Here is a 12,598-nt window from a genome sequence, read left to right as displayed (position 1 = left end):
GGTAAAATATATTCTGGCTAGTGTCCCTTTAAGTATTAAAGGGGTACTCTGGTGGGAAAAAAACTTTCAAATCAACTACTCTCAGATAGCTATATAGATTTGTGCTTAACTTCTATTTAAAAATATCCAGTCTTCCAGTACTATACGTATCAGCTGCTGTATGCCCTGCAGGAAGTGGTGTATTCTTTCCATTCTGACACAGTGCTCTCTGCTGCCACCTCTGTCCATGTCAAGAACTGTCCAGAGCAGTAGGAACCACCACCTGATTGAATGGGATCTGGACACCTGATGGTTTACAGTGAACCTGGAACCAGTAGTGCCGGTAAGGTATCTATTGTGGACTAATAGCACGGTGGCCCCTTCATTCCTAGGACCTTAAAATTATGGCATACCATAGCAATAGAGATGAGCGCAATTAAAGTCCAATAATTTTTTTAATCCTTAAAGGGGCACTCAAGAGAGAAAACATTTTTTAATCAACTGGTATCAGAAAGTTATATAGATTTGTAAAAATCTGCAGTCTTCCAGTACTTATCAGCGTGTGGATCCAGCACATCCAAAAAATCAAAAATCTGCTAAAACATTAGACTTTATTCCATTTCCGATTAAAAATGTGAGCTCCTAAGGTAGGAGTGTGATAGCTAGACGACACGTTTCGCGCATGCGCACTTAATCATGTCAGACATGATTAAGCGCGCATGCGCGAAACACGTCGTGAGCTGACACCACCCATGATTTTTTCATGTCAGGAACTGTCCAGAGCAGGAGAGGTTTTCTATGGGAATTTGCTGCTGCTCTGGACAGAGGTGGCAGCAGAGAGCACTGTGTCAGACTGGAAAGAATACACCACTTCCTGCAGGACATACAGCAGCTGATAAGTAGTGGAAGACTTAAAAGTAATTTACAAATCTGTATAATTTTCTGAAAACGGCTGATTTAAAAAGATTTTTTTCCCTCTGGAGTTTCCCTCTAAACCCCTTTTTATAGGATATCTCTTCTCATTCCATCACGATATTGCAAATTCAGTCAAAAATGAAAAGATTTTTTTTTAACAAAAAATTTTTTTAATGGCTATTTTTTTTTTAAAGTGCACCTTCATCATATTATTCTATGACAATGTAATCCATCAGACACAGTTAGGATCTAGAGTCTTTGCCATTGGCGGAGGCCTGGGTCTTGGCATGTACGGCGGTATGCTGTATGGGTACGATCCTCTCCTGAGCTGGTGTCTGGGATACGTCTATCTGCAGATGGCCGCCATCGGTCACTGTACAGCTCAGGTCTTCTGGCCGCACATCCTGGGGCAGATCCACCTCCTTCCTGAAGATCTGACACTTGTAAGAGAAGGAGCCGTTCCCCTCTTCACTCTTGCACTCCTTGGCTCCGCTCACCAGCAGTGTTTTTCCGACCACTTTAACCGTCAGCTCTTGTGGAGTAAAGTCCTGGACCCCTAAGGAGACCACCAGACCCCCCTCAGCTGACTTTCTATCTCTGATGGTGACTGTGTTCTCAGTAGAGGTTGCGTCGATGGCGGTCAGCGACGTCTCGGCCTTGCCCTCCATGGTGTTGGAGCCTTGTACTAGTAGATTCTTCCCCTCTGTGGTTTCTTGAAGCAGCTGCTGGTGAAATCGATCCATCAGCTTCATACTGGCCATAATTTCTCCGAGAGTCCGGACCATGTCTTCTTCCAGGCTGGAGAAGATGTCTATGGACAGTGGCCACAGAGGTCGGAGAAAAGGCCGGAAAGGGCTCGGGGTGGGCTTCTTAGCCAGCTGAAGGCTCAACATGGTTCTTCTTAGTGGAGCTGGTTCCAGGCTTGCTGTCTGTTCTGATGGGGGACTTCACAGGGACTGGCTATATACTGGACTCACACACTTCCAGAAGGTTCTGACATTCCTAGGCCCTGCTCTTCATGTCCCATTATTAGTAAAAGGGACTTTACATAACAAGACAGTGAGTCAGAGGTGAGGTCTTCAGCCAGTACTCAGCACACGGACACGGCCGAAAATATCACAGTGACTTCATGTAGGAACCTTTCTCATTGACGGACAGACAACAGGGCCAAGCAGGTTTTACTGTAAGAAGCAAATAGGTTATTGTGGGTTACTGGGTTTTTTTGTTTTTGTTTTTTTTGCAATGAAGTAGTTGCGTTTTTCTTTGTTGTTTTTTTTTTTATCTTGATATATATTTATCTTGCATATATCTAAGAAAAATAATAAGTGCCGCAGTCCTTCTTCACTCCTTTATGGTTAACATGAAGCATATGGCAGTCTCTATGTACATGAAACTGTCTCAGTTGCCCCTAGCAACCAATCAGATTCCACCTTTCATTTTCCAAAGAGTCTGTGGGGAAGGAAAGGTGGAATCTGATTGGTTGCTAGGGGCAACTGAGCTAGATTCACTTTACACCATGTTTGATAAATTTCCCCTATGGTGTAGTGAAACTGGCTCAGTTGCCCCTAGCAACCAATCAGATTCAACCTTTCATTTTCTAAAGAGTCTGTGAGAAATGAAGGTGGAATCTGATTGGTTGCCAGGGGCAACTGAGCCAATTCTACTTTACACCATGTATGATAAATCTCCCCCATTGAGCTCGTGTACTAATGTCTAAACTCAATGCAGTGTAGAAGATACACTGCCCATCTATGTGATACACCGTCCACCGCAGGTCTATTGCTGACAATGAAGGGGGTCACTTTCCTAATGATTTCACTCATGGAAAGCAGTTTAAAGGGGTACTTGAGAGAAAAAGTAATTGTTTTTAAATTATCTGGTGTTAGAAAGTTATACATATTTGTAAATTACTTCTATTTAAGTCTTCCAGTACTCATCAGCTGCTGTATGTCCTGCAGGAAGTGCTGTACTCTTTCCAGTCTGACACAGTGCTCTCTGCTGCCACCGATGACCATGTCGGGAACTGTCAAGAGAAGATGTTTCCTGTTTCAAATATTTTATTACATTTTTCAAAAACATATATAATAACAAGTATCATATAGCACTGATACTACAGTATTATCTCATAACCATAAAAGAGTAACAAGAACAACTTACATCCCATCATAACTTTAATAGAATCTGACAATATCGTGTGGTAGTTATGCATTAAGACACTCTCCAAGGGGTGATGGTGAGTCTGCTAGGCAAACAAGTACGTCATACAGATATGAGCAGTAGAGGTTTTCTATGAGGATTGGCTGCTGCTCTGGACAGTTCCTGACATGGACAGAGGTGGCAGCAGAGATCACTGTGTCAGACTAGAAAGAATACACCCCTTCCGGCAGGACATACAGCAGCTGATAAGTACTGGCATTTTTAAATAGAAGCAACTTACAAACTTTCTGACACCAGTTGATTTAAAAACATTTTTTGTTCTCCAGAGTACCCCTGTAAGACTATGTTCACACACAATAAAACATGGCCATCATTTTTTCAATGTAATAACGTATAATACGGGGAATTCACATTCACATCCGCAATTCTTGCGGAATTCCGCCCATATTCCGCCGCTAAAAGCGTGCGGAATTCCGCCCCGTGTAAATGCAACATTGCTCCTTTCCGTAGAGAACAATGGGATTTCCGACTGCCCCTGCACACAGAGTAAATTTCCGTCCGGAATTCCGCGCAGAATCCGCAATTCCGCCCAAAGACTTGACATGTCAATTCTTTGGGCGGATTCCGCTAGAGGAATCCTATGAAAGTCAATGGGACTTGAAATTCTGCTTGAAATTCTGCTTAAATTCCCCTCAAATTCAGCGAGGAATTTCAAACAGAAATCTTTCAGCTACAATTTCTCGAGAATTGCTCAGTGTGCATATACCCTAATGCGGCTGCATTTTTATTTTTATTTTTTTATCTGTTTACATATTGATTTACTTTCACTCACAATTACGGCTGTATTATGGTATTATATTACTGTATAAACATCACCTTAGGCAAACCGGTTGTACACGTCTTTTTTATTAGCGATCCGGATACGTAGGGTTGTAAAAAATATAGTTTTAATACAATTGGAATTCGAAGAAGCTTCAACCTGTTTATCTGGAAATCCGTCACCTTGTGCTGTGTATTGTAGATGTGGAGCTCTATGCCTAGCCGCAGTGTGCTCCGCTCACACAGTATCAGAATGGGATTACCAAAGGGTTAGTGTTACCGTCACCATTGAGGAAAAACTGTGTCTACAATTCAGGCAGAATAATGTGGATTTGCACATTGCAGTTTCATTGTAATACTACATTGTGTTTATGGAGACGCTGCAGTATTGTGACAGTACTGCAATAAACCTCCGTGTGTGAACAGAGCCTCAGAATCACAGATGGAGAATCTTCAGTTAGTAGTCTGCACACCTTTAATCTTCTCTTCACTAGCCCAGCCACAGCACTGCCTGTCACATACTGGTAGCTGTACTGCCCATCAGTCACACACTGATAGTGGCGCTGCCCATCACACACACTGGAAGCTGCGCTGCCCATCAGTCACACACTGGTAGCTGCGCTGCCAATCACACACACTGGAAGCTGCGCTGCCCATCAGTCACACACTGGTAGCTGCGCTGCCAATCACACACACTGGTAGCTCGTAGCTGTGCTGCCCATCAGTCACACACTGGTAGCTGTGCTGCCCATCAGTCACACACTGGTAGCTGTGCTGCCCATCAGTCACACACTGGTAGCTGTGCTGCCCATCAGTCACACACTGGTAGTTGTGCTGCCCATCAGTCACACACTGGTAGTTGTGCTGCCTATAAGTCACACACTGGTAGCTGTGCTGCCCATCAGTCACACACTGGTAACTGTGCTGCTCATCAGTCACACACTGGTAACTGTGCTGCTCATCAGTCACACACTGGTAGCTGTGCTGCCCATCAGTCACACACTGGTAGCTGTGCTGCCCATCAGTCACACACTGGTAGCTGTGCTGCCCATAGCACACACTGTTAGCTGCACTGCCAATCACACACACTGTTAGCTGTGCTGCCCATCACACACACTGGTAGCTCGTAGCTGTGCTGCCCATCAGTCACACACTGGTAGCTGTGCTGCCCATCAGTCACACACTGGTAGCTGTGCTGCCCATAGCACACACTGGTAGCTCGTAGCTGTGCTGCCCATCAGTCACACACTGGTAGCTGTGCTGCCCGTCACACACACACTGGTATCTGCGCTGCCCGTCACACACACACTGGTAGCTGCGCTGCCCATCACACAATGGTAACTCTGCTACCAGTGAGACACATTGGTAGCTGTACTGCCCATCAGTCACACACTGAGAGCTGTACTGCCCGTCACACACACTGGGAGCTGCAGTTACACACACTTTGGGCCCTATTACACGGGACGATTATCGTGCGAATTATTGTTATACCGTTCGAATTTAAACGATAATCGTCCCGTGTAAGTACAGGCAACAATCAACTAGAAATCGTTCATCGTTGGTTTGGTGCTGACACCGAAATCCTTGTTAATCGTTCGCTGTAGCTCCACATTGATTCACTAATCATTCAGTGTAACTGCACATCGTTCCTTCATTTGCTGGGATCCGATGGAGTAAACTATCATAGTAACGATGGTAACTAACGACTATCGTTCTCTGTAATATGGTGAACGATTTCAGGTTAATGATAAACGATCTCGTTTGCAATCGTTTATCGCTAAAAATCGCTTCGTCCAACAGGACCCTCATACTTGTCCACTCTGCGTTTTTATAACCCCAGGGGCCGAGATATAACTTTGCCCAATCCCCCACCCCAAAAAGCTTCTGCCTATACTCCTAGTACTAGTAGTAGGCAGTACATAGTATATATGTATAGTATATATACTACTATACTATGGAGGAAGAGTCTTATATAATCTATGTGCGTAAAACTAGCCATAGTGTAGAATAGAATCACACACATGTGGCATAACAGGACTTGTTTTATAGTTACATTTTAATCATCAGTTGCTGAGAGATGTGAATGGCAGGGAAATACGTAACACCCGGGCATGGGAATATCCACATGATATGTTTATGGTTTTTACTTCCTAGAACAAGAGGATATGATGTGCGGAATGGCCGCTGGGGCCCGTGCAGAGATGACACATACTGTACATACAGTGCTCTCTCTGGGCCAAAGGATTTATGATCACCGTCTCATGGCATGAGACAATTGAGCACACATGGACTACTATCCTGGCAGAGTTCATTGCCAATACTGACAAAGATGGAAAAAAAAAAAATTAGGCGGCCAGGTTCACATATATCAGTTCCATTAGTTTTTTTGTTTTTTTTTTTGCAAAAACTGACCACAGCTGAGGCTTTTGACCATACCAAACCACCGCTGACCAGGTAGTGGAAAAAAAAAATCACTAGTGGAACTGGTACATTAGCTTTAGGCTATGTTATTTTAAAACAACGGCTGTTATTTGCCATTAAATGACGACCATCCACTCAATTTCACCAGTGTGTGAACATAGCCTTTCTGTGTTTTCAATTTACTTCTGGTGTTGGTTGCAAAATACTGAGCAAAAATACTGTGTGTTATACAACTTTGTAATGTGTGCTATTTAAATGAATGGCCCCCTTCCCCGTGTTTCCCCCCACCCCAGAAGTGTGGTGCATTATACTTACTCCATTGCTATCGACCCTGGGCGCCATCTTGGGTCAACAACGTCATCTTCGGGAGGCCGGCCGGACCGCTCCAGCCGTCCCTCATGCCGGCCCCCCTCTGCCGCGTCATCAGCTTCTCAGCCGCGATTGGCTGGGCACAGTTATGCTCAGCCAATTGCAGGTTGAGCAGCTGATGACGTGCTGGAGGGGGCCGGCATGAGGGACGGCTGGAGCGGTCCGGCCGGCCTCCCGAAGATGACGTTGTTGACCCAAGATGGCGCCCAGGGTCGATAGCAATGGAGTAAGTATAATGCACCACACTTCTGGGGTGGGGGGAACACGGGGAAGGGGGCCATTCACTTAAATAACACACATTACAAAGTTGTATAACTTTGTAATGTGCGTTATTTAGTGAATAAATGTAAAACGCCGCACTACCCCTTTAAAGGAACCAATCACCTAAAATACCACTATAACACTATTGAAATGTGCTGCAGCAGCGCCCAGCGCAATTCCCAGACGTGCTTTTTTAACTTTCCTTCCTGCAATGAGTTCAAGGCTATCCTGCACCTGCGCAGTACAGAGCGGATCAGGACCGCTGTAATGCGCATGTCGGGCGTAGTAAGAACGTGAGCGGGCTGACGTGATGCATGGTGCGCCCCTGAATGATATCAGACTAATTATTCAGTTTGAATCACGGCCAGAGGGGCGTAATAGGGCGTGATTGACGTGGAGGAACGGCCAGGGGGCCGTGACTAGATGCCGATGGCTCCCCCCGCCCAGATGACTACTTGCAGAGGATTTTCATACAGCACGCCAAGAATAAAAAAAGTTTGGGGAATATACATTGCAGGGAGGAAAGCACGTCTAGGAAGTGCGCCGCTGCAGCAGCGTTATAGCGGTATTTTGGGTGATTGGTTTCCTTTAAAAAGGTTTTGATCGTGTCCCGTCTTTTAGGGTACTATTACACGGAACGATAATCGCCTGATTATCGCTCCGTGTAATAAACACAACGATCAGCCGATGACAACAATCATCGGCTGATCGTTGATATAGGTTAGAACCTATAATTGTCGGGCGTGTACGTGTAACAGTGGTGCACGGCCGGCGACTGACGATATACTTTACCTTTGCTTTACTTTAGAGTATACACACAGTGGTCTTTCTCTGCCACCAATTTTTTGTGTTCCTCTACGGTTTTATAATGGCGTCTTTCCTGCTTTATTTCTCCAGAACGTTGCGTTATCGGGTTAAAAGCTGGGGGTGCTGACTGAAAAGGTTAACGCTCCCCTCCCGCTCGCTGATCAGAGCTATAATCAGCCCCAGCGAGCTGCCTGTACATTAGTCACCGCGGTTAAACATAGGCTTTACACACTCTAATGAGTGACACATCCTTCTTTTATCTGCACTGATTCTGAACAAGCTGTCACAACTCAGTGAGGTGCAAATTACAGAGGAGGGCCATCACCGCCCCCTTTATTACTTCTACAAGAGAAGTCCAAAGCTTTCCCTTAAAAAGAAGCATCTGGAATATTTAATGCGCTGTATTGTTTATAAGAGTGTCACATAAAAATTTTTTAAAAAGTTTAGGATCCAGTCCCCAGGGAATATATTTCAAGATAAACTTACATTAATATACACAATTGTATTGATCTATGACCCTATGGCGGCGAGGGAGAGCTGGATTCACTAAATCAGATCTGCTATCACATCCCCCTATATTTTCTGTCACTGTGTCTGTGATGGGGTAATGCATTTCTTTAGGAATACCAACAGGTCTTAAAAAGGCGCTATTACAAAAAAAATGTAAGGAATCAATCAGGTTGTCATGGCAAGCAGTTTTGCAATATACTCTTGTTTTTTTTACTTTTTTTATGTATTTAAAGGAAAAGTCCGGCGAAAATTTTCCAGCAGCCACAGCGCGTACAGTTCTGGGAGTCGGGTCGTCACATCACCATGTTATCCAGGAAGTGACATCACCATGTTATCCAGGAAGTGACATCACCATGTTATCCAGGAAGTGAAGCCTTGATGCAGTAGTAAGTGCAGGGAAAAAGCACTTTATAAGCATTTCCCTTAATAAGTGTATATTGGTGATTTGTATAACTTTTGGGGAGGCAATACAATACTTTAATAAAAAATGTTCACCGGACTTCAATAATAATTATAGAAGTCCAGTGAAAATTTTTATTAAAGTACTGTATTGCCCCCCAAAGGTTAGACAAAATACCAATTTCCTGTCATACGTGTACAGCTGCTGTGCGTCCACGTTCAGTTGCAGAGAATTCTGGGGGTTCTTGCATTGTATGGTCAGCTCTCCTGTCACACAACACCAAAACCTCTGTAACCACACCGTGACATTAAACTGGCTGATTTGTTACATAACAAAGAGCATTGTCTCCTGGTAAGCTGCAGAGCTGATAATATAATTAGTGATGAACAGGCATCTTTTCTCATGTGAGTGCACTGGGACTTCTTGTGTTTGGTCTTTTTTTTTTTTTTTTTTAAAAGAGAAAAGACCAAATACAGAGATCAAAGGCAGCCAGCGTTTAAGCTGACTGCTGAGCAAACAAAGCATTTCACTTTGTTTGTAATGTAAATTCGCTCATCTCTAGTAACTATCATCTTTCGCAGGCGGCAGGATACGTTGTCAAAATCCTGCCGCCGTGCAGGCAAGCACCAGAGACGGAATTCTTCTGGCAGGACGGTTGATTGTATTATATACAGCAGCGCTGCTGGAAGAATCCCATCTTCTGCATGCGCCTGCACATGGAGCTCAGCAGCAGGATACCTGCTAGAGGAGAGATACTTTTAATACTTTTTCCCAAGGCAGTGCTTTACCCGGAAAAGAGTTTTGAAAAACTGCAATTTTGTGACAATGACATCATCAAGAGGAAAACTGGTCCCTGTTAGGCCAGCCTCCCTTTGTCAGATGACTCAGTTTGCTCAGCTCTGATTGGCTGAACAAGCTGTAAGCCATCTAACAGTTTTACAGAGTCAGTTAGACATCACAGGAGACAAAGTGCATCATGGGAACGCCCAAACCAGGAAGTTGTGCCTAGGCAGATGATGTCATTGTCCCAAAATGGCTTCCACAGAGCAGCCTTGGGTCAACAGTCATTAAGTAAGAATGAGTTTACTTCACTTCCTGGTGGGGAGTTGAGGGGGGAAAGATAGGGAAGGGGGGCAGATAGGTGATTGAAGCATATTACACAGTTATATAACTTTGTAATGTGTTTCAATTACTGGGAAAAAGCTTTTTGCTGGAGTACCCCTTTAAGGACCATATACCACGGGGCAATGAAACGGGCCAGCATTGCCCTGTGTAATATGGCTAGCGATAGCTCATTTATTGGCTAATTGCATCTTTTAAGCTGGGCAATTAATTGGCTGCACATCTCCCTGTAACAGGCAATGTATGGCCAACAGTGATGGAAGTAGAGGGCGGCAGCCATTTCTGTACAGTACTTGAGCTAAAACAAGCGCACATCTACTTCCTTGGCACTTGGATCAGAGAGGCTTTTGCCTGCATAATACCACCCTAACATTAGGGTTACAATAGAAGGTGCACTTTTTGTGTGCCATGCTGTACTTTTTATGCATCTGAGCAATTAAGGGCAAACACTTAGGGGCATTTTACTTGATTATCGGCAAGGAACGCTCCCTGGATCAGCCGAGGAGTGGGAAAAGACCTGATCGTAACTTTTGTGCCACGCTAAAATATATCACTGTGGGCCGTACATCTTCCTGTATAAACAGGGGATGTTCCCCCAAAAGTAATTTATTTAAATAGCTGCATGAACTACACACGGTTGGTTCGTTTGGCCCGGCAGTGTGACTGATCCTGCCTTCTGCAAGCTAGCACTGATCTCGCTGATCGGCACTCGTTTTCTTCTGTAGATAACCTCATATCGGGGCCAGCTAAAAGGACCTTGGACCCTGTCCTTTTTAGAGGAGATTCTACACTAGTCTACAGTGGTCATGTTTCAAGGGTCTTTTAGGGCATGGGCACCTATGTACAGGGAAGCCACCTCTTATACATGGAGCTAGCTCTTTTCCTTCTGGAGGAAAGGTAATTTGTCGCAGTTATGGTATGGACTGGTAAATTACTTCCCGACAGGTAGCAATACATAGTCCTCTTAGGGTTGCCACTCGAGAAGAGCATGCTCAACTCTGATCTATTGGCATTTGGAAACATGGGTATAGCCAATGGCCTATGCTCAATCTGCCTAATCTTAAGGACCACATCCAACTTCTTCCGCCACCGGTATTAAAATGCTGAACGATCTGACTAGACCATGCTCGAAATCTGTAGTTGCCAATCATTTCAACCTAGCCATACAATAGCTGAAATTATGTTATGCAATGAAGTATATGGCCAAAGAAACAGGGTAGACAAATGTTTTCAGAGTAGTTCCAAAGCTGGTAAGGCCACATTGAGACAGAAACAGGTTGCCGACTCCTGCTTTGCTCACTAGCCCTACATACATTTCCTACTACGTACAAAAACACATTGTCAATGTCAATCTAAAATTAAGTAGACCTTGTACGTAGAGCGTTACAAAAGCGGCTATATATCTAAAATAGTAAGATATTCGGCACCACTAGAATTCTTTCCTTGCAGTAAGGGAAAGAAACAATGAGTGAATGCTGGAAGAATCTTCTTGCTGCTGGTCAGTACAGGCCTGAAACCCAAGACTCCAGGTTACGTCAGAAGTGTTATTTCAGTGCATGAGACAAGGAGGCTGAGTCACTAAGTTATGTAGAGCAATATTTACCAATAACGTAACGTGACCCATCAGCTAGGAATCCTAGACACGTATGGAAGTTTAAAGGCAAGTATAAAAAGAGTGGATGGAAATATAAGACCCATAACAAGTCTGGGAGCTAACGCCATAAGCCGATCTGTCTGAGAAGAACAATGTTGTGCCTTCAGCTTCAGAAGAACAATGATCCATGGAGGTCCTTCGTACAGCCTCTGTGGCCGGCTTCTACGGACCTCTTTAACAGGATGGAGAAGGACATGATCAGAACGATTGAGGAGATAAAAGCCAGCATGAGACGTATGGAGCTTCTCCACCATCAGTTGATGCATGAGGTGGTCCATGAAGACAAGAGGCTACAACCACTGATGCCTTCTGGTGACGTTAAGTCCAGCAACGATGGGTTTAAGCTTGCCTTGGGAGTTCAGGACTTTTCCCCCAATGAGATCACGGTGAAACTTTACGGACGGAAACTACTCGTCACTGGAGCCAAAGAAACCAAAACCGATGATGGAAAAGGTTCCTATTCCTACAAGTGTCAGATCTTCAGGAAGGAGGCAGATCTTCCCCAAGATGTTCGAGCAGAAGATATGAGCTGCACTTTAACCAGTGATGGTCAACTAAAAATAGAGGCACCATGGCGGACTGTACCACCTTTGCCGGAGAGGACCGTGCCAATCTTACTGTCCTCCTCCCTGACAGACCAAAAGCCAGAACGAAGGAATGAAGCAAGAGAACACCACGACCCTAAGCCTTAACCCTTGTCTTTAAGGTTTTTGTATATTCTCCCAGATGTATTTATTGGTTTGTACAAATGTTTCTGAATTGCTGATATGTATCACACTTTATATGTATATTTATTTTTCTTATACTATTTAATTTTCTTATGTTATAATACTAAGGTTTTTCATGAGTTTATGTCACTTAATGCATTTCCTTTGGACTTTGTTTGATTGATATATATTTTTTTTAAGTTAATAAATGAGTAAGAGATTGTTTGAATTTTTGTTATTTTATGTGATTTCTTCCTGGTAGCTGGGAATTCAATCACCACAGAAAAACATCTGCCACCAGGATCATTACCAATGGATTGGGACTTCCAGATCCATTCACTCACAATGCTCAAATGTCAGTTAAAGAGTCTTTCTCTTAATGAGACTCTGGCAGTAGGTTTTTTTCTGTCCTATCTAAGGGTAGCATAAACTAGTGCTAGGAAAGCTTAACAGAATGATATATCACTTACATTGTTC

General features: G+C 44.0%; 2 protein-coding genes across 2 annotated transcripts; one reads left to right on the top strand and one right to left on the bottom strand.

Annotated features, from left to right (window-relative positions):
* Window positions 1–1,076: 1,076 nt before the first annotated feature.
* On the bottom strand, window positions 1,077–2,885 carry LOC138772642 (heat shock protein beta-11-like). The gene is made up of 2 exons (XM_069953174.1): window positions 2,806–2,885; window positions 1,077–2,075 (listed from the first exon to the last, which is right to left on the bottom strand). The coding sequence occupies exon 2, from the start codon at window positions 1,785–1,787 to the stop codon at window positions 1,137–1,139; it is 651 nt and encodes a 216-aa protein (XP_069809275.1). The 5' UTR covers window positions 1,788–2,075; window positions 2,806–2,885; the 3' UTR covers window positions 1,077–1,136.
* Window positions 2,886–11,471: 8,586 nt separating this feature from the next.
* Window positions 11,472–12,350, top strand: HSPB9 (heat shock protein family B (small) member 9). The gene has a single exon (XM_069953193.1). It carries the CDS (start codon window positions 11,507–11,509, stop codon window positions 12,104–12,106), a length of 600 nt encoding a protein of 199 aa, XP_069809294.1. The 5' UTR covers window positions 11,472–11,506; the 3' UTR covers window positions 12,107–12,350.
* Window positions 12,351–12,598: the final 248 nt, after the last annotated feature.

This window comes from Dendropsophus ebraccatus, chromosome 14, assembly GCF_027789765.1.
Source record: "Dendropsophus ebraccatus isolate aDenEbr1 chromosome 14, aDenEbr1.pat, whole genome shotgun sequence".
Taxonomy (NCBI): domain Eukaryota; kingdom Metazoa; phylum Chordata; class Amphibia; order Anura; family Hylidae; genus Dendropsophus; species Dendropsophus ebraccatus.
The sequence above is the reverse complement of the archived record's forward strand: the minus strand, read 5'-3'. Positions and strand labels throughout refer to the sequence as shown.

Bases quoted from the DNA above. Each gene is read 5' to 3' on its own strand.
- LOC138772642 (XM_069953174.1), bottom strand. From the start codon at position 1,787: ATGTTGAGCCTTCAGCTGGCTAAGAAGCCCACCCCGAGCCCTTTCCGG.
- HSPB9 (XM_069953193.1), top strand. From the start codon at position 11,507: ATGTTGTGCCTTCAGCTTCAGAAGAACAATGATCCATGGAGGTCCTTC.